Raw genomic sequence first — 21,184 nt, 5'->3', positions numbered from 1 at the left:
GAGGCGAGGCGGGGAGAGACAAAATGGGTGCAAAGTTGGGAGCTCTCCTGGCTGGCCGAAAGCACCAACCACGACACTTCTGACCTTTGCTAGTCGCCTTATCCATCCGCTACTGGGCCGCTGCGGGAGATGCCGCATCACGTGGTGATAAGAGCGAATCCCGATACGTGTACGCAAGGCCTGTCACGGTTCGGGTCTGTGCCTCCACATTGTATCCACAGACGAATCATCAGCCTTGTTGTCGGTTTCTCCACATGCCATCTCATTGGCCATGTCGTCACACGCTGGCTTTTTGATCGCAGCGATCCGTCATGTACATGTAATGTAATTGAACACATTCATGCAGTCAACATCTGTACTATGCATATGAGTGCCTGGAAGGCTTCTCGTGCAGTAATGGCATATGTGTAACTAGAGCTACAGAGTAGAGTAACTACTGTGCTAGGCAGGGTAGTAGAGACGGATCCTCCAGTCACTTGCTGCAAGTACATCGTATTATAGCATACACGCGGCTGCTTTTCATGTTATCAACGGGGCGTGCCCGAGGGATCGTCGTGGGAGGATAATCCCATCCTAGTTGCCGGTGCTCCTCATCGCATCTCCCCTGGGTGCGCTTGAATACAGCTGGAATACAGCAGACTCGTCTCGTCGTGGAGGACCGTGGACGTCTGCGTCCTTTGTTCATCGCCGCACCCTTTACCCTCTCATTCTAAAACTCCGGTGGTGGTGGCGGTGGTCGCGGCGGCGGCGGAAGTTGGGGTAAGGAAACTGGTTTGCGCACAATTTTGATCTTTGGACGGGCGCTCGCGGGCGTGCCAGTGACCGGGCTCGCAGCTTTGGCTGCCGGCGACGGGTGTACTTTGGTATCGATGGACAGCTTGGGTGGCTGATGGGCCAGAGGAGACGATACGGCGGCGGTAGCGCTGACGCTTCCGTTTGGCAAAGGCTTTCGACCGCCATCACCAGTTGGAAGCGGCTTCCTCGCCGGCTTGGCCGCGATGCTGTCCTTGGAACCTCCTGGCGAAGGCTCCCCGGGAGGTTTGCTAGGCAGCGCCGTTCTGCCCGCGGGCGTTGCGATAGGGCTTTGACCGAGAATGACGGCGAGCCGCTTGGGATTCTTCGTCTTCAGCGTGACCATACGCCGAGTCACCCACGGCTTGTCATCGTTGAGACTCGACGACAGGGCCTCCGTCTTCGGTCGCTTTGGTGCCGGTGAGCCGCTGTCTTCCTTGCCCACACGCGCTCTCTTTGCCGATGAGCTGGACGGCAGATCCGTGTGATGAGCACCGCCCCCGGGAGCTCTGTTGAATTGCTGCAGCTTGGCGGGGATGAGATGGGCAACAATGGTGTCGACGCTGCTCGGAGCCGAAGCGATCGGCCGCTGCGGGGTGACATGAGCGGCAGGTTTGGTGCTGATCTTGATCGAGGACGTTCGTTGAAGCGGCGCAGGCTTCTTCGCTTCTGGGACGATCGGAGGCGTTGCGATGGAGCTTTTCGGGCTGGTCTTGTAGTAGGACTTGAAACTGACAATCAGCTGTCGAGCGTTAGCCAGGTTGCTTGCCAATGGGACGTCCGGGGCGCATACTCGATCGGCCAGCTTCTGGGCGGGCCGCTCCACCTTCCAGCCCTTGGGCAGATTGACGGTCAGCACCCAGCTCCTTGCCTCCTCAAACATCATCGAGGCGAGATCGAGAAGGCTTTCGAGCTCCTCGCGACCGAGAGATGGGTAATCCAGCGCCTTGCGCATGGCCGTGCTGTAGTGCCGCTCATCGCCCGCGTAGCTCTCCTCCATCTCTCGCCGCAGTGCCTTGAGCGCTGCGTCGAGGTTTTCCCTCCGCGCGAACATTTCCTTCCGCGCCTCAATCTCTTGCGTGCTATCCTGCACGAGGAGAGGATCCGCTTCGTCGGGGGCAGGCTCGTCCTTAACAGCCTTGGTGTGCTCCCCGAAGGCGATCGCCGCAAGGCCGCGCGACATGGCCTGGATGAGCTTGGCGCGCACAAAAGGCGATCGGTCCGTCGTCAGGGAGAAGAGGAAAAAGGTGAAGAAGGTCGGGTCCATCATGGCGCCAAGGTCGATGAGGGCCTCGAAGGCCTTGATGCGAACGAGGTCGCGGGTGCCGTCGAGGAGATACTGACCAAAGTCTACGTACTGCGTCGGGATGACCTCCGCCTTCATGAGCCGCTGCTTGGCGTCTAATCCGGCGATGGTCCAGATATTCTGGTACGAGTTGGTCCACTCGTCTCGTCGCAGAACGCGCTCGATCTGCTCCAGGGCTTCCTCCAGAAATTGGCGTTCCTCCTCGCTCGGCGCTTTGTTCTGTCGCGTGAACCAGTCATCCTGCTTCGAAGGCACGAGAGATGTGGCGAGGACCTCGACCAGATGAGCGATGTAGAAATGGTCCGAATACGGATTCAGCTCGTTGTTATTGAATAGCAGCTGGTCGAGGATGAAACGGCGAGCCTCAAGAGGACATCGGTAGGTGTGGTCGCGCACTTCGGCGATGGCCTTGATGATGGCAATCCGAACGGTGTACTGCTGCTTGTCATCGAAATCGTTGGGCCTCGGCTGGTTGGTCGGATCGAAGCAGAACGATTCGCGAAAGGCCCTCATCAGCTGCCGCAGGCCCAGCATCGGAATGTCCTTGATGTTGGCCTGCCTGGGTAGCGCCTGGGCGGCCATGACCCGGATGCCGTGGAAGTAGCGGCGGTCGACGAGCGTTCGGACGAGGAATCCGGAGGCGATCGGGTGGAGCGGGCCGTTGGCAAGGTACAGCATCGCATCCTGCTGCGCAACAACGTCCCTATCTTGCTGGAGCTGGGAGACGTACATGTACGGTTCTAGCGTCCTCTTCAGGTCGCAGGCCCACTCGAAGTCGGCGTCGATTCGGATCCATTCGTAAGACTCCAAGTCCATCTTACGCTCCGTCTCGGGATCCCATTCTATCAACTCCCACGTCTTGAGTTCATCGGCCGTCTGAAGCACGTCACCGAGGCAGTAGAGCAGGGCATCGTCCGCGTTCTCCGCCACCTCCGCGTTGGGACCGACGTGCTTTTCCTTCAGCCGTCTCGTCCGCTTCAGTCGCTTGTACTTGGTGTTGTAGGGTATCTCGAACTTGGTCGACCGGGTGGCGTCCTCGCGGATCTCGAGAATATGCTCGTACGGTGTCCCGTCGGCCTCGTGGATCCGAATTGTCATGGGACCGGTGAACAGGGGCTGGACGTCGCCGAGCTTGGCGCCGGCCCGCCGCTCCTTGATTACCCGTAGAAAGTCCTCCTTTTCGATCTCCTGCCTCTTGCCGGCCTGGTACTGGATTTGGTTCAGGGTGAGCTCGACGCAGAGTCGCTTCTTGTTGAACTTGGCCTTGACGTCGAACCTCGGACAACCTGAACCGTAGACCCACTGGTTCCAGAACGTCTCCAGCCGGTACCTCGATCCCTTCTCGCACGTGGCTCTGAATTTCTCCGTATCGAGGATAGTGGATCGATCGCTGCTCTCGATCTGGGCTTTGGTGAGGAACTTTTGCAGGATTCGAGTCAAGCCGTGGCCTCCCGACGCCTTGATCATTCGCTTGTCAAGTATGAAGAAGACGACGGAGGCCTTGAGTGCCATGAACTGCATCTCGGCCTCGCTGAGGTGGAGAACGGGACCGAGGTCCCAGAGCGAGGGACGGTCGAGGTCGAGCTGGACGAGCTTGTCCGACAAGGTCTTTATCCGAAACCTGTGCTCGTTGTTGCCGCAAATCTTCTTCATGAACAGCTCCGTCATGTAATGGGCAACTCCGAGAACCAGCCAAAGGTCGTTGCGCGTGTTGGGTATCATGTTAATTCCAATCCACTGATAGGTCAAGGTGAAGACGATCTTTCTCGTGACATCGACCTCCGTATCGATGATGTCTTCCGGATACAGCAGTCGGTTGCTGATAAAGGCCAAAGAGTGTAGGGGAACGGCGTCGTCGATCATGTCGTCGAGGAAGCAGAGTTTGAAGTTCCCAAAGGGGTACTTGGCAAACGTGTAGGTCAAGAAGTCGGCCGCCATGGTCAACGCTGCCGCCGTGTTTCGCACCCAGTCGGCTCGATGGGGGAGGCAGTAGGCGTGTACCTTGAGGGCGCTCATGCCCAGCTTGACCTCATCTTCCTCGGTCCGAAACTCGGAGGAGAGGTCAATGTGCTCAAAGGGACCGACGGCGAAGCCAAGCTTCTGGACCGAGACCTTCTTCTCGGGCTCAAATATCATGATCTTCTTGCGGTCGTCGGCGGGATCGGCAATCTCCTCCATGAGAAAGCCCGAGCAGACGACGGTCATCTCCCTCAGCTTGTCCTCTTCCGCCAGCTTCATGATCTTGTCCTGGCCATCGGCTTGCGTTCCGCGGGAGCCGGCGGAGGGATTCGACTCCTTCTGCGTCGCCAGTGCCTGTTGGAGGGCGTCGCCGAGTGTCCTCGGGTGCTTGATGGAGATTCTCCAGTCGCATCGGGCGCCGTGGTCGTCGATGCAAGGAAAAATGCAAGAGGCCGTGCCAGGTTGAAGAGTGTGGCGGGTGTACATGTGGGTGAAGCGATTGTCGAGGAGGTCAACGCCGACAAAGTGCAAGCCATCGCGAGGGTCTTGGTTGCGAAACGGCACGGTGATCTTGTATTGCTTGTGCGCCCTGTCCGCGGGGTCCAAGGCCAAGGATGACTTTCTCAGAATCAACCTGGGCCGATCCTGCTCGCCCTTTCCTCGCAGCGAGAGCTTGAGGGATGCGTAAACGGGCGTGCAACCCTCGAGCTCTCTGTTGTCGGCAGGTACATCGGTCTTGCGGTTGTGAAAGACGCTTCGAGCGCGGATGCGGCGCAGGTCGTGGTGTTCGGCCCTCCAGTTCCAGCCGCCGGGGTGGGCCAGCTTCTTGTACGGGTCGGCGTACTCGGCCAGCGCCTTTCGCCTCTGCCCCTCGATCTGCTCGCCGTGTGCCTCGCGTATCTCGGTCAGGGTGACGTTTTCCGTGTCGATTTCGCAGTGGGCGGCGTCGATGAAAATCTCCTCGACCCTTTCGCTGAAGGTGACGAGGTAAATGTCGGTGGTGCCATCGATGCGTCGGTCGCGAAAGTTGATCTCGAGGTTCACCTCCTGCTTGACGACAAAGTACTCGAACACCGGTCTGTCCTCTATCGGGGGCAGGCCGTCGTCCCCGTCGAGCAATGGATGCGGGGAAGCGGCAGCATCTTCCTCCAGCGACATGGCGGCGGGTGCGCTTCACCCTCGGCGGGTGCGACGAGCAAGGGCACGACCCAGGCGGCGACGATGGAGGGACGATGGAGCTGATGGGTGGAAGATTCTGCGGCTCGGACGAGCTCACTTCTCGCACTTGGGTCACCTTGCGACTCGCATCGATGAGCTGTTTCCTGCACTGCGCGAGCGCCTCCTACGTCGTTCGTGCACGTCCAACAATCCAGGGCATCCTCGAGCAAGGTGTTGGGTGGTTGCGGCTGGATACGGTTGGCGAGGTCGGCGATTTGGCAATACTGAACAGGCTTGGATTTTTTGGTCAAGAAGGCGGCACGCCACCATCCGACAGCCTGCACGAGAATGCTGATCGATCGCTCAAAGGTTGCGTTGAGTGTTGGAGATAACGTGGTCCGGTTCGGACCAACGGCGGATTGTTCGTGCCTCTGCGAGGAGCGATGCTGAAGGAGCACGGACCAGCTGTGAGAACGAGAAAGCTTTAGGTGGAGCCGCGGGTGGAGAGAAATAATGGCAGCCGACCACCGAAATACAGCTGGGAGCGTTGCAATCTATTTTGTCACCCTGGGCAGCGCCACAGTTAGCAGCCACCCGAAGAGTTAGATGGTGTGTAATACATGGCTGGTTGCGAAGGAAAGACGCGAACGCGTGACTCACCCACTCTATTTCGCATTTCGTGCAGCTCAACGGAGTAGAGGTTTCAGACAACGGTTGGATTTGAAAGGTTGGATTTCGCGTTGCATCGGTTCGATGCGCTAATTACATCAGGTCCATGACGACCAGTCCGGCAAGCTATGCTAAGGGTGCCTACCAATTCCAGCATCCATCAAGAAGCGCCCTAAGTAGAGGAGATGATGCCCAACAACGCCGCGCCAGCGCAACCGATGGCCTTGGAAGCATTTTCTCGTACAGATACAGGCCAAAAATTTAAAGTCAAAGAAAGGAAAGGAAAGGCAAGGAAGGCAAGAAAGGGCAGCGGACGCGAGTGTGTACGTCATCAGCCCATCAAGCCACTACACATACATGCAATCAGGAACGGGTACCACGCTTGTCCCTTCGCTTCTTCCTCGCCCGTACGTTGAGCGTCTCCTCATCTCGGTATCTCGATGCGAGGACGTAGTCGGCCTCGTCGAACTCGGGCAGTGGCAAACCCCATGCGAGGACCTTTCGACCCGTGCGGCGGTTCCGGTTGAGTGCGGCCTCCCGCTCGTGCCTCTTTCGAAAGAATGACTTGAACTCGCGCGGCGGTTCCGACGGTCTCGGAGGCGTCGGCCGCGTGGACGCTCGCGGCCTCTTCGAAGCGGCCATGCGGGACCTAGCCATGGCCTCTTGTCGAAGCTGCTTGGCCGGTGAGGATGCTTCGCTCGCGTCGTCCTGGGACGTGGATGAATCGACGGATCCCTCCCGGTCTCGGCCGTCCTCGGCCTCGTCCTCGACCCCGTTTTCTTGGTACTGCTCGGTCATGCCTTGCTCCTCGGCGGCTTGCTCCTGCTCCGCTACCGCTCGTCCTCTCTTCTGCTTCCGCTTCTTCTCTTCCAGGTTCCAGCTTTTAAACTTGTCCAGTATCGCCTGGCATCCCTTGGTGAAGTAGGCACGAGCCGGCTCAAAGGTCTTCTTCTTCGTCTCCGTAATGCCGCTGACGCCCATGATTCTCAGCCAGTCGTGACCCTGCAGGCCTTCCAGCAGCCTGACAATCTGATCTTTTTCATGTTGTGCGCGCCCCTTTTCCGAATTCCGTATGGATCGCTCGAGTCGTTGGGCTCGTCTGTGGATGGGTTGAAACAGGCTGTCCGGCAGCGGGTCTTGAACGTTTTTGCTATTCTGCTGCGTCTCGAGGAAGCCAAAATCGATCCGCTGGGCATCCAAGACATCGGTGTAGAGGAGGTCACCGTATCCTCGGACGGGAAAGCCGAGGCTTTGGCTTGGTTGGTGGTGGTGGAGGAGGAGTTTCGCAGCTCCGCGAGGGTTCGTGTCGACGATGACGATGGGCGTCTCGACGTTCAAAAGGTCTGCAGTCGAATTAGCACGGACGCGGAGCAAGGGCGAGTCGGCGGTGCGAAGCCGCTGCGCACGTACGTTGTTCCTTGGGGTCATTGCCGATGACCTCGTCGTAGTCGGGGAAGTAGGCCGACAGCTCACTCTTGAATCGAGTCGCTTCTCGCGAGCGAAGCTTGCGGTCGTGGTACTTAATCTCGACAGTTTGCGGCTGCAGTTGATCAAGTTCGTGCTTGATGCCTTTGATGACCTTGGTCTGGTGCTTTGTGAGGTTCGTGTCGGCTTCGGTGAGGGTGGTGGTGGGAATGGGCTGTCGCCGTGATGACGGCCTGATGGTGTTTGTCCGTTGCTGCTGTGGCAGCTGCTGGTGCTGGTGCTGGTGAGGCTGCAGTTGCTGCCGCTGTTGCTGCTGCTGCCGTAGTGACGGAGGGACCTTGAACCGAACGCCGTCGTCGGGGTGGGCCTTGGGCAATATCTCGACGGCGATGCGCGTCCTCTTGGCCTTGAATGCGTCGATTTCAACGTCTACCGACTCGATAGCCCGCTTCTGGAGGCCGTCGCTGCGGTACAGTGTGGGCGTGGCGAGACCAGAGCGCGTGAGGGGGCCGCCGACGGGAAGACCTCGATGAGGCTGGTGCAGGCCTTCAGCTCGCCGTGTGGAGCGGGTGACGGAGGCCATTGGCGATGGTGTAGGGGCCTGGCATGGTCTTGTCGCTCCCGCAAGTAGGACGACGCGTTTGGGGGTCGATGGTTGATGAGTTGTTGGAAATAAAAAAGTTCGAACGGTCGACCGTGGCCCGTTTGCTGAGCGCCGAATGCTTCTGCCGTGTTTTAGTGGCGCATGCGGGTTGCCTGCAGGCGGCAGTGAGGGACCCCCATCTGGCCGTCGGTCGTCGGTTCTACTACCTTAAGCTCCGGCAGTGCTGTCTGGCAGTGGCAGCATGTGCTGGCAAGCTACTATCGTTGCCACCTAACGAGGCACCAAGCTCTACCTACGCAGCGGGCATCAGCACTGAACGAATACCATGTACTACTTACTCCGTAGGGAGTACAGCACTGCGAACTCTGCACTAGTGTACCACACCTGCACTAATTGTGCAAGTGCTTGGACAAGTACGAGTACCTACTTCGTAAGTTTGCAGCATGTAAGTAAGTATTCGCATGACTCCGTACTCCGTACTCCGTAATTACTTCATCCTTGAATTGCGGTTACTCCCTACCCTACTGACAGTGGAGAGCTCAAGCACTTCCACTTACTTAAGTAATTGCATGCACTAAAAGCACAAGTAAGCATACATGGCATGAGGGATGCAAAGGCAAGGCCATCATCCACTTCCTACCCTGCACCCGACCGTTCGTGTTCGATGCCATCGACAATCAATTCGGGGAGAGAAAAGGGTTCACACGGCTCAAAATGTTCCTTCTATTCGCAGCAGTATGCGATAAAATATTCTGTTCGATATGCCGTCGTGGTGAAAGTCCCGTCGGCTGCAAGCTTGACCAGCGCATGCATTAGGCGACGGTCGACTTTTCCGCTTGGGTCTCGGTCTTAATGTGGGATGGTATTGCCATCAGCTTTTCCGTCAACTTATCCCCAGTGCCCATGTCGGCTCTCGCAGATTCCTCCTCCCGCCTTTCCTTATCGAGAGCCCCCCCCCCCCCCTTTCCGCGCTTCCGCTCTCGTTCTTCTCGTCCTGCTTCTTCACTTCTTCGGGAGCAATCATCTTGTCCCGGCGGCGAATGAGCTTGTCGACGATGTCCTTGCTCTTGCGGCGCGTCTTGACGTACGTCTCGAGGCCGACGAGCACGACATACGACTTCGAGATGGACACGTGGCTCGTGTCGGCACCTTCCTCCTTCAGGTTTCGCACAAAGGCGCGGAAGTTGGAGGCCGGGGGCCGATAGTGACCGCTCAGGGGAGACAGCGACGTCAGACGGCCGTTCTTGATCTTGACGAGGCCGGCGGCGGAGATGCGGCTGCCCTGGAGGAACGAGGAGTGCTGGAAGGCGCCCGAGTCCTTGATGCCGACGTAGAGGCGGAAGGAGGTGTCGGCGACGAAGATCCACGTGTTCTTGCGCACCGTCTTGCGCAGGAGCTTGTTGAAGATGGTCGATGCCGAGATGTGGGTGACCTTTCGGAGGCCGTGGGACTCGTCAAACTCGGGCGCGGCGTACTTGGCCGCACGGTCGGCCTCCCGCCTCGACTCGGTCGACGATTCGGAGCTCGTGTCGGTGGCGCCGCCGTCGTCGGTCGGGTGCGGCCGCTGCGGCTGCTGGGAGCTGGTGAAGGACGGGGTCGGGTCGTCGACGGGGACGATGCCGTGGATGCTGTCCCTGTACTCCTCCGTCGTGTCGATGCGGGCGCCGGTCCTTGCCCAGCAGAGGCGGCCGTCGCCGTCGACGGTGGCGAGGTAGTACTGGCGCTCCTCCCGCGACAGGTACCGGACCTGCTCCCTCGCGAGCCGGTCCCTCGGGCAGGTGTCGAGCTCGATGCCGGCGCCCTCGCCGTAGTCGAGCCAGTAGAAGAAGTTCTCCTTGGTCTCGGACTTCTTCCACTCCTCGTGGTACATGCGCAAGTTGCTGCCATACCGATGCTTGGAGTCGACCATCTCGAGGAAGTACTGCAGGCCCATGGTGCGAGCCGCCCGTCGGCGCTCGGCCTTGGCCTTTTCGCGCTTCCGTCTGAAGGCGGCCCTCTCGTCGGGGGACATGCCGTCGAGGTCGGAGTCGGAGTCGGCGTCGGAGTCGGAGTCGGCGTCGTCGTGGCCGGCGCGCAGAGCCACGAGGCTCGCCTTTCGCCAGTTCGTCCTCGCCGTCGACGGCCGTGTGTCGACGGGGTCGTCGAGAGCCGGATGATACAGGCCGCCAGCCTCCTCTCCGCCGACCCTGACGCGGGGTTTCGTCGACTGCCGAAACTGGGCTTCCCGAATCGCCGTCACCCAGCGGGTGCTGGCGTCGAGGCTGAAGCCGTCCATCTCCCGGCGGGCGCGGTACCCGCGAAAGGTCTTCTGGATGACCCTCGCGGCATCGGCGCGCTCGTCCTTGGCCTCGACGAGACCGCTGTGGCCGAGCGAGGAGATGGATCGTGACTTGCTGCGACGTCGTTCCTTGGCCCTTCGTTTCGCTTCCTCCTCCTTGCCCGCCTGCACCTGGGCGATGTGCTCGAACCGGTCACGGTCCGGAGGAACGAGGGAATCCATGTATTCTCTCGTCTTGGGTACGCTCTCGACGAGGACGCAGCTGCTGAGGCTGTCGTCGTCAATCGACGACGTCCTCGGCTGGCTTCTTGTAGCCGCGCTCGTATTTGTCGTCCCGTCCTGCCTCTGGCGGGGGATCGTTGGGTATGCGGTAGCGGGGTGGCTAGTGGCTGCCAGGGTTGGCATTTTCAGCATCACCTGCCCCCCGGTTGGGCTCGGATCCCTGCTCGTCGTCTGGCTCGGACGAGTAAAGATGTCTGGTATCTGCGCCGCACACGCTCGCTGCGTACTTGCATTCGAACGAGCACGCGTCCGTACGAGCGCCCGACCTGGCAACGAAGCCTTTCGTTGCCGTCGTGTGCCTTTGTTCGATGCACTACTGCGAGCCTCGATCAAGGCGCGGTCCCGCCGACATCGGGGGTGGAATCGAAGATGAGATGCGGTCGTCGGCAAGCAGGCGATGAATGCGTCAAGAAGGTGCCAATGACGACGCGATGTGTATGTGCATGAGGAGCACGCAGCTGGGTATCCGCGTGCAATCGAACGGGAGAGATGAAGGAGAGAGAAGAAAGTCGACGAGGATGATGTGGTCACAAGTGTTGCCACCTCTGGCGTGATGGGATGGATGGCAAAGGTTGGGCAAGGTACGGGGTGTCCGACGGTTGTAGTGTGGGATGGTACCGGCGCTCTCAGGAACAATTCGAATACTAATATTTCGCAGAAAGGAGCCAAGTGTAAAGTCAATATCGGCCAAGGTGAAGGTAGCTCGGCATTGACCAATGCCTAGTATCAAGTACCGGGCGCCGGCTGTGTGTGGTCGGCTCGATGAATGACGAATGCGGCAAAGCCACCAGACCCGGTTGTTGCGGCAGCCCTGCGAGGCGGAGCATTTGCACGGCGTGGGGCACGGCCCGGAACCTGTCCGGACAACGGCATAACATCCCCCGCGGTAGGACGAACTCCGTCTCGAACTGGCTTTCAAGGCGTGCTGCGGTGTTAATGTATCGCTTCATTACTGTAGTACCGTCATGACCGCTTGGAACCCGCACAAGGCAGACTTGTCTCCTGAGACATGCGTCCAGAACGACGACTGACCTCGGCGCAGCGGAAGGGCCGCGTTCCGAGTGTGGTGGTGAATGCAACCCTCCCATTGACCGAGCGGCCAAGCAACTAGCCAAGCAGCCAATCGAGATATCCGGCCAACCAAACCAACAAGCCAGAACATGACAGGCCTACGATACATGCGAGCACTCCTGCTGACCGCTATATACTGCACATGCAACTAGAGTGTGCATGCAAGCGAAAGGAACACGTACTGGCGGCCGTCATGGCTCAACCAATGCCCATGATGAGCTCTCAGGCGAACAAAAACTCCTTGAGCACCGGCGACCCGGAAAACTCTGGGTTCAGGATGATGCAGCTATCGAGGATCAGTCGGCGCTCGCCATGTGCACGCGAAAACAAGACGGCACACAAGGTGACGGACACATACTTTAGAAAGTACTGCAACCCCGCCCGCCTCTTCTCCAGAAATGTTGGCCGAAACCTGGAGATGATGCTCTTGGGAGGCAGCACGGGCATCGCGGCGGCGTAGTTGGGAAACGACAGGACCAGCTGCCTCCGAAGCTCGTCAAACTCCGAGTATCGCTTTCGTATGTTCATGTAGCTTCCCTGCAGGACGGGCTGTCAGTACGCCGGGGCGGACTCGGAAAGGCCGATGACAGGGCGCCGCGCACCGTAAGCGTCTCTACCTTGACGATCCACACCACGAAGGCGCCGATGTTGGTCGTGCTCCCGTTGACGGTTGTGTAGTCGACAATCTCGACGCTCTTGGCCCAGCAGGCGTCGCTGCGGTCGTTGCCCTCGGTCGTGTCGTTGTCGCAGAGCGTGATGGCGCCCGCCGGGAGGATGGAGTCGACGGAAAGATTGGACGTGCTTCGCTGACCGTGCTGCACGCTGGAGTTGAGCCAGTAGGGGGGCGAGGTGGGAGGGCTGGATGCGGACGCAGCGAGGTCGGCTTCCGTCGCCGCCTCCGCCGCTCGGCCGGCCCCGTCGACTGCTTCGCCTGGCCGCGCGGCGATGTCGAGGTGACGCGGGGAGGAGGAAGCGAACGGACGGACCGACGAGATGGACGTCTCGCCGCCGTGCATGCCGGCCGCCGCTTGCCGCTTGTCACTCAATATCGCCGACGCCATGCAGCCATCGAGGGTCTTGGCTCATGCGCTTTCGAGGCCCCCTGCCGGCACTCGCTTGGTGTCGGCTGCCGGTACTCGCTCGGTGTCGGCTGCCGGTTATGCCTCGGGCCTTGGGGGTGAAACTGGAGGTGATGAGGTCGCTTCCGCCGGTGGTCTCTCAGTCGACGTCCAAGTATTGGGTTGAGAGGCCTGCGAATACTGTGCGACTTGTGTGGTGACGACGAGAATGCAGTAAACGGACAGCAGGAAAGTTGCCGGCTTGGCACCACTTTTCACAATGCTGAACCAATCCGAAGGAGAGATGAGCAGCCAGAGCAACTGAAGTGGGCTCGATGAAAAATGTGGGACCAGGGCACTCTCAACAAGTACTTGTACAGTACATAACATTTGCACCTGCTTAAGTACCTAAGTAATACTGTACATGCACTAGAGTTGGTGTACTTACAGTGCTTCAGTGCGTGTACTCCGTAGGTACAGTACAGTAATACTCCGTACATGTAAGTACGGATACATGTACAGTAATTACTCCGTACTGAGTAGGAGTAAGTACAGTACTTGGCAACGTTTACAGAGTATTACAGTACGGAGGACGTTCCTATACACGCACACAGTTGCTCATACCTGTGCAAGTACTGTAAGTAAGTAATCCGGAGTACGGAGCACAAGGTACTACTAGGTAGTAATAATCAATAGTCATTATTACTGTTGTCCTGGATTATTACTATACTTGAAAGTACTTAAATGTCCTGATAGGTGTACATTTAGGTACGTATTACGAGGCGGGCATCATGTCTCGTACACCTACTAATACGCCTTGTACGTAGGTACATGCACGTTTAGTAGTATTGCCAACGTCACTTTACTAGCACCGACACCTTCGCTCGTACGTGCAAGGAGTGCCATCATTCGTTGCGCCCTCGACCATGACTCTTCCTAATCCTAGTACTACTGTGTTTGCTCAAATACCATACCTTTGTTCTTGGCACCATGGCATTGGAGGAGCCGAGACATGTAATTAATAGTTGCTCCCTTCCTGTCATGGATTTTTCAGCATCCTCCAACTCAAACAGTCCGTCGACAAACGAATGCTACCTAGTAAATTACTTTCCACTGCATTAAAAAACGATAGACCGATCTTGCTTTCCGCATAGAAAAGAAGAAGAGTGGGCAGAACGTTCTAGCTTGCGCGATTTCTTGGGGAAGACGGTGTAATACTACGGTGTACTAATGAATTCCAAACCATGAACCGTGCATGGCTCGTGACCTCCTGTGATCAGTGTCATGCACACTGTCGTGGTGGGGGCACGGACGAGAGACGTCCAAGCTAGCACTCTGTACTCGTACGAACTCCATGGGGGTTCTGATCGACGTAATGACAACGGATGTTCCGCGCTCTGCATCGCTGCAATGGTGCAATAGCCAGCCTGTCCGCCGGGGGGTATATGACGTACCGTTTGCTCGAAATTGGCATTACTAGGATGCGAGTTAACGGCACAAATGCTGACCTCTGTTGATAATACTACAGTAGGTTGTAGATGCTACGGAGGAATTGTCCTGCCGAGTACGGAGCACTCCGTAGTTGTACAAGCAAGCAATACATACGAGTACAGCGCTCACCAGCACAGGTACTGGGTACTAGTAGGTACCTCTAATACCGGTGCATATGTACAGTACGTACGTAAGTACTGTACTCTCCGAGAGACCAGGTGCCTGTGGTAGGCGGTAGAGGCTTGCGCATGAACTTATGATTTCTTATCTACTTCCTTGGTACCAATGTACCTATGGAGTACGAGAGTGCATGTACGCCATACAGGAACGCGTAGCTGCTATTATTCACCATATCCACAGCGTCTGACAAGCATGCGGACACGTTACTCCTGTTCGCAGGCGACAAGTGCTTCGTCCGAGTGATGACCCAGCCCTCATGTACAAGCGCATGTACGTGCGCAGGAACCCTGCACCAGCTCTTCCTCGAATCTCTGGTATTTGCCATGCCGAGCTGTCCGCCATGCTCGTACCAAGTCTGGGGGTTGATACCGCTGGCCAGCCGCCTGTGCGCCACAGGAGAGAAGCCTGAGACTCCCCCCTTGGATACTACGAGCAAGCTCCAGTTAATTCCTGCCCAGCACCCAAGCTTGGCTGCATTCCTTCACCACCTGCTGCGCCATCTCGTGTTCAAGCAGGATTCCCCATGGCCAGGGCACGGAAGTCCATGATCAAGGTGGTGTCGAGTGACGTGGTTGTTCTGCAGTGCGTTGTCCGGTTATCGTACCCACTGTGCCTACCTGTACCAGCACGCCTACAGTACGTACACGTGCAGTACGGAGTAGTGCAGTAGTACTTGTTGCCGTACTGTAGAATACTTGTGCACCGTACGGACTACTCCGTACGGAGTACATGGGCATGCATTGCAACCGCACCGCCAGAAGTCCAATGGCAAGTGATGTCACAGCCTGCTCCGAATTTGGAATCTGTACTCCTTACTCCACGCAAGTAGGTACAGTACATTCACTGCACTCCGTACTTACTCCTTGCAAGTGCATGTAATTACTCCGTAGTTGCAAGTATGATTAGGTGTATTTGTACTGTATAAGTGCCAATGTACTGTACTGCACTGTACATGTACAAGTATTCATACTGCACAGGATTAGGTGTACTCCGTACAGTAAATACATGTACTTCGCACTCCCTCCGGCGTAATATTTAATTGCTGGTAGTCGCATGTACAGCTTGCTCGAGCGTGCTGGGACAGATGGGGCCTCGTCCCTCTAGTGTGCGGAGGATGGGATGCCTGTCCCCTGCTCGGAGGGGCCAGCCGACGAACGGGACCACTCGCCACACCATCACACACCCTTCGTTGCGTGGAATACGAAGGTGTGAACGGGATGGTGTGCATACTTACTGTAGACTCCCGGCATGGCACCTGCACTCGCACATCCATGGACTGGAAGATGCGTTGTAGGTCTATGTATTGGCAACGCAACGATATGTTGCTGCACGCAGGACATGTGTGCGCAATCGTGCACTGATCGAGTATGGCGCTGGCTCGCCGCTCATGCTGCTATGCAAGGCTGCCTGCTGGTGCTAGCTTTTGTCACATCATCAGTGTTGATGTTGTCTAAAAAAGGAACGGAATTGTGGCGGCGGCGGTTGGTATTGTTTACCTGACATGCCCGATTCCAATTTCACGTGCAGTTCTAGATGTACCTGTACTGCAATGTACGGAGTACAACTGCAGTACATTGTACCAAGGGCATGCTCCGTGCGGAGTGCCTACAGCAAGTAGTTGTATACTTGCATGCTAGTTGTATTCGTACCTTAACACCTAGTACTTACTCCGGACTACTAGTACCCAAGATGCCTGCGCTCACTCACATTGAGCACAGACACCACCTTGGTCGTACCATGCCAGGTCTTATGCACCTACGACGAGAAGCTCAACCGCAGCACTGGCCTATGACATAGGCAGCACAATGCTCGAGCACTGGTGACGAGCACGATGATGTATGCACGAGTTCACGTACATATACGAGGCCTATTCTTGGAGTCTTCAGTGCCGGTGCTACGTACTGACGACTTGACACACATGCATGTACATGTGGAGAGAACGGAAGATGTACATGTATGTACCCATGAAATGCCCGAGATGGAATGCGATGACAGCGCTTTGGTTGCTTGAACGGATACTTGTACGGTAATTACATGCAGTGTTAGTGCAGATCTATGTAATTGTGCCCATGTACCAGTACAGTACTTGCACTCTTGCGGTGGTAATCGTCCTCTCCGCCCGGCGGACTTGGTTCGTCAAGGCTGGCTGCGAGCACTGGCCGCATGTACAAGTACTTGTAATTTACGACCGAAATGGCTGGCGCTGGCTGCCGTCGACAGGTCGCGGGAACCCAAGTCGTATCATTGACAGGGGTCATCTTGGCAAGTTCGGATTAGGGTCTCAGAAACGCAAGCCTCCCCCGGTGCTTTTTGCTTCTCGCTGTCTTGTGTCAGAATGCTCAACTAGTAATATTAACTGCGCGTCTCCCCTCTCATGCCGTGCCCGTCCGTGAACTTGTCCGTCGTTTGCTTCATCGTTTCTTTGCTCACCTCCTCCATCCGCTAGCGTCCATCCTCCCCTCTCCTCCTCCTCCTCCCCCGTCCTCATACATACGCTCCCGTCTCTCGTTACCTGCTTGCCCGCCCGAACGAGCCGTGATGTGAGTCTCGCCTTCGCCACTCTGCTGGGGAAGCCAGGCGCCATGCTTGGCCCGACGGCGCCCTCGACGGCGACCCTCCCCCGTTCGTGCCACTCCTTGTGAGCCTCCCATGCTGATACCACCATGACAAGTCGGACGATTCTTTCAACAAGCCAAGGTCGTCCAGATACCGCGAGTTGCTCTGTTCCGTCGCCATGCCGTCCTTCCTGTGCGCCGTCCTGTCCACCGTTGCCACCTTGGCATCGGTGGCTCAGGCAGACTACTCCATCGACCCCAAGAGCGTGTCGGCCAGCATCAGACGTGAGCTACCTGAAGTCGGCGGAAACGCAGGCGGGCCCGCTAACATTCGAACAGAGGCTTGGTGCCAGAGTGAAAGGGCGACATGCCCCATCATCTGCCAGCAGACGGGGCCGGGCACGACGCTCGTCAACACTTGTGACCCTGTAAGGCCACATGGCAACCGGCCGACGGCCGACGTTCGCGCGGCCGAGTGCTGACCTTGACCGCAGGATTTGCTCACCTACGGCTGCCTGTGCGGCGACAACAAGCGACCCAACGTGTCCGAGTACAGCCTGACGCTGCCGTACTTTATCTGCCAGGAATGGGGCAACCAGTGCGTAAAGGCCTGTGGGAGCAACAACAAGTGCTCATCCGACTGCCGCGAGAAGAATCCCTGCGGAGCCCAAGAACCGAAAAAGTACACGTCCACCGCGGAGGCGCCCGCCGCCACCTCGACCGACGCCAATGCCATATACACCAACCTCCCTGGCGGCCCGGCCACCATGGGCAGCAGTGGTGCCGCCGTGGCCGTCGAGGCCGGACGGTCGTATAGCCTGGCCGTTGTGCTCGCCGGCTTGTTCGCCGGCTTCGCCATGCTCTAGGCATCACCCTGGCCATGGAACGGCCAGAATCGAAATCGATGAGGTCCGGCGGTTGTGCGGTCTGGCCGTCATGCTCGCCGACCCGTTTGACGCCTTCGCCATGCTCTGGCCATCATCCGACGGCACGGCACGGTCAGAATCGGAATCGACTCAGCCGGAGGCGCATTGACATTTGCCTGGGCATCATGGTCGGCATCGCCGCGGGGGGACAACTGGACTCGTTTCGGCGTTTGATGGTCTGCGTCGCCATTGTTCGACGCATTTCTTCTGGATACATTATTTGCACGCGTCCTTGCACACTGGCCCGCGGGGAGGAGGCAAAGCGGGAAAGGACAGGAGAACAGAGTGGCTGCCCGTTAATATTTAATCGTCGATGAGCTGGTATTTGCTTTGCACAACGCGGCGGCGGGAGAAGTGGCACTGGCCAACACGCTAGATTGGTAATAATCGGTAGTGGAGGACGGCGGCGATGGGCGATGGGCGATGGATGGTGGATGGTGGAGGCGACTGTGGAGGCTCACGTTGTCCCCAGTCCTCCGTATCCGTCGTCCAGGTGGCTGGCTCTCTGTACCCGCTGCATCCAGATCTGCAAACAAACGAGGTGAATGAATCTTCCTGCTATTTTCAGATGCTCAAACGAGCCAGGCGGCCGTCCCCTCCTTCACCGCCATCTCGTCATCATCGTCTTCACGTGCTGCCAGAGTCGCTCTCGCCCCTCCTTCCCTTCCCCTCACCCTCACGGCGACGGAGCGCAAAGGTTCCCCTCCCTGGCTTTCTGACGTACGATGGCTTGTGGTGTCGTGATTTGCCAGAGCCATAAGCGTGCTCGAATTGGCTTCGCCAAATTCCCGAAACGACATCGTTCCCGAGCATCGGCCTTGTGCGGCTTCGGCCTACAGGGGTTCGTAGCCTGGCCTCGCCCGCCAGAAAATCGCGGCCCACAGGCGACCCAACGACGCCATGCAGTAGGGAAGCATGTACTCCGTAAGTGCATGGGCCATTCTCAACGAATTGGCGACGAACCATTTACAGATTCCCGCAGGCCCCGACCGATCTTATCCAATCAGTCAATTACCGCCCCCCCTCCAACGCCAACAAACTCGCAGTGCCCCTTGCTCATGTGCACCGCCCTGCACGCTGGTTCATCACCGACTAATACTAGTAATTAGTATTTTTTCGCCTCTTCCCCGCGTGCTCACTTCCCCGCCAACGGCAATCTGAGCTTCCCCGGCGCGGCGTTCGCATACCGAACTGTACTCGCACCGTACTCTGTACTAGCTGCCAGCTAACCGCACTCGAACACGCCTGCTTGTGCCTGGAAAGCCAATGGATCTATAAATCTTGCCGCACCCACCCGCCTCGTCCCGTCCCCCCTCGCCTCTCCTTCTTGGCCATGTCTGGCGGCGAGACGCTGCCGCTTTACGAACGCGAAGACATCAGTACCATGGCACCCAACAGAAGTAGGCCGTTGCCCGCTCCTCGCCCCCCTCCTGCTCCCAACCCCCGCGTTCCGGCGCAGGTGCACGCACGCTGTTGCTGAAGCTGACGCTTCGCAGAAACAGCCATCGCAGAGTGCATCTCTGACGAGGCACTCATACACCTCAAGTCGTACAAGTACTCGAGCGTCGACAAGTCCCCCATATCAAAGTACATACTTGGTCCCTGGGTGCGTTTGACTCGCCAACGAGGCTGAAGCCTCGTCCACTTCTCCCCCAGCTTCCCCCGAGCCTTCTCCCCGAAACCGAGCGCCGTCCTCTCGTCAAGGTGGAACACGACACTGACGAGGTCCGGCTGCAGTGGAACGCCTTTGTCGAGATTCTGCCGTTATGGATCGCTCCCAACATGGTCACACTTCTCGGCTTCTTCTTCATCTTGGGCAACGTCCTCCTGCTCGTCATCTACATGCCGGATCTGGTCGGCCCGGTGCGCATCCATGCCGTCCGTTGGACGGGCTCCACGTCGCTGATACATGTCGATAGGGGCCGTCATGGCTGTACTTTAGCTTCGCCTTCGGTCTTTTCATGTACCAAACCATGGACAACGTCGACGGCAAGCAGGCCCGGAGGACCGGCACCTCGAGCGGATTGGGCGAGCTGTTCGACCACGGCATCGACTCTCTCAACTGCACGCTCGCCAGCTTGCTCGAGACGGCGGCCATGGGGCTCGGCACGTCGCACGCCGGCATCTTCACCGCCCTCTGCCCCTGCCTGCCCATGTTCTTCTCCACCTGGGAGACGTATCACACCCACACCCTCTATCTCGGTGTGTTCAACGGGCCCACCGAAGGTCTGCTGATTGCCTGCGCCATCATGATCGTCTCCGGCATCTGGGGACCCGGAGTCTGGACGCAGCCGCTTGCCAACCTGTTCGGTCCCCTGCTCCCCGGTCTCGGTGAGCGGCTGGGCGAAACGACCATCAGGGACATTTGGATCGGCATCATCGTCTTCTCGCTCCTCGTCGGCCACGTGCCCTTTTGCGTCCTGAACGTTGCCAAGGCCCGCCGCCGACAGAATCTCCCGATCGCGCCCGTCTTCTTCGAATGGATTCCCATGGCCGTCTTTACCGTCTCGATTGGTGCCTGGGTCTTCTCGCCCCACAGCACCCTGATGCACGACAACCACCTCGTCCTCTTCTGCATGACAATGTCCTTTGTCTTTGGCCGCTTGACGACCAAGATGATCCTTGCCCATCTGACACGTCAGCCCTTTCCGTACTGGACCGTCATGCTGACGCCCCTCGTCGGCGGCGCCGTCCTGGGAAACCTGCCCATCTTTGGCCTCCCCAAGATCAGCGCCACGACGGAGCTGTACTATCTCTGGGCCTATTTATTCTTCGCGCTGGTGGTGTACTTCCGCTGGGCGTACCTCGTCATCACCAGCATTTGCAATTTTCTCGGCATCAATGCCCTCACGATCCCGAAGGAGAAGCAAGCGGCCAACAAGCAAGCTCGAGCGGCCACCAAGCTGCAGGAAAAGAGTACATGAACAGCTGCTCCAGATACCACCAGCATACGACCCTGAGCAACCCATCGGCGTCGCGACGCAAACCGTTGGAGTTTCGACAAGGCATGACGAAAGGACCGTTTCCACACTTTTGAAGTAGAGCCAGCCGTCTCCCCTCCTGGAGGAAGATTGCTCGGCCGGAGTCGAGAAGGTACCTTGAGAGCTCCATTTCGAAAAGACGAGGGGATGAATGGTTTACAGTGGTTCGGGCATGGAAACGGTGTCTAGGTCGTTGGTACCCTTACGTGTTGATCATTTTGGGCTTGCATCGGTCTGGTCTGGTGTCGGGTAGAAATAGCCGAATTCACGAGCACGAGGCGCATTGGGCACGACGATATATTATGAGCGCGCATTGAATAGAGGACAGATGCTTAGTTTCTGTCAAGTCCTTACAGCAATGGAGCCGCTCTGAGACGGGCATGAGCTCGTCGCTGTCTGCGTCGTAGGCGTGCAACAACCGTAGGCGTGGAAGGCCCGGTCGGACCGTG

At 57.9% G+C, this 21,184-nt stretch overlaps 6 protein-coding genes across 6 annotated transcripts; 2 read left to right on the top strand and 4 right to left on the bottom strand.

Moving 5' to 3' along the window:
• Positions 1-709: 709 nt before the first annotated feature.
• Positions 710-5,215, bottom strand: DCS_04607 (uncharacterized protein; the record flags this gene model as incomplete). The annotated part of the gene is made up of 1 exon (XM_040801915.1): positions 710-5,215. One exon carries the CDS (start codon positions 5,213-5,215, stop codon positions 710-712), a length of 4,506 nt encoding a protein of 1,501 aa, XP_040656948.1.
• A 1,032-nt stretch (positions 5,216-6,247) lies between these two features.
• On the bottom strand, positions 6,248-7,892 carry DCS_04606 (uncharacterized protein; the record flags this gene model as incomplete). The annotated part of the gene is made up of 2 exons (XM_040801914.1): positions 6,248-7,227; positions 7,295-7,892. 2 exons carry the CDS (start codon positions 7,890-7,892, stop codon positions 6,248-6,250), a joined length of 1,578 nt encoding a protein of 525 aa, XP_040656947.1.
• Positions 7,893-8,725: 833 nt separating this feature from the next.
• On the bottom strand, positions 8,726-10,596 carry DCS_04605 (uncharacterized protein; the record flags this gene model as incomplete). Its single annotated transcript, XM_040801913.1, has 2 exons — positions 8,726-8,851; positions 8,920-10,596. 2 exons carry the CDS (start codon positions 10,594-10,596, stop codon positions 8,726-8,728), a joined length of 1,803 nt encoding a protein of 600 aa, XP_040656946.1.
• Positions 10,597-11,766: 1,170 nt separating this feature from the next.
• DCS_04604 (px domain-containing protein) lies at positions 11,767-12,605 on the bottom strand (the record flags this gene model as incomplete). Its single annotated transcript, XM_040801912.1, has 2 exons — positions 11,767-12,081; positions 12,147-12,605. The coding sequence occupies 2 exons, from the start codon at positions 12,603-12,605 to the stop codon at positions 11,767-11,769; spliced, it is 774 nt and encodes a 257-aa protein (XP_040656945.1).
• Positions 12,606-17,007: 4,402 nt separating this feature from the next.
• Positions 17,008-17,694, top strand: DCS_04603 (uncharacterized protein; the record flags this gene model as incomplete). Its single annotated transcript, XM_040801911.1, has 2 exons — positions 17,008-17,256; positions 17,323-17,694. The coding sequence occupies 2 exons, from the start codon at positions 17,008-17,010 to the stop codon at positions 17,692-17,694; spliced, it is 621 nt and encodes a 206-aa protein (XP_040656944.1).
• Positions 17,695-19,087: 1,393 nt separating this feature from the next.
• DCS_04602 (uncharacterized protein) lies at positions 19,088-20,678 on the top strand (the record flags this gene model as incomplete). The annotated part of the gene is made up of 4 exons (XM_040801910.1): positions 19,088-19,154; positions 19,251-19,360; positions 19,411-19,617; positions 19,674-20,678. 4 exons carry the CDS (start codon positions 19,088-19,090, stop codon positions 20,676-20,678), a joined length of 1,389 nt encoding a protein of 462 aa, XP_040656943.1.
• Between the last annotated feature and the right edge of the window lie 506 nt (positions 20,679-21,184).

This window comes from Drechmeria coniospora, chromosome 02 (assembly GCF_001625195.1).
Source record: "Drechmeria coniospora strain ARSEF 6962 chromosome 02, whole genome shotgun sequence".
NCBI lineage: Eukaryota > Fungi > Ascomycota > Sordariomycetes > Hypocreales > Ophiocordycipitaceae > Drechmeria > Drechmeria coniospora.
Note: the sequence above shows the minus strand (reverse complement) of the source record. Positions and strands in the feature narration are given on the sequence as shown.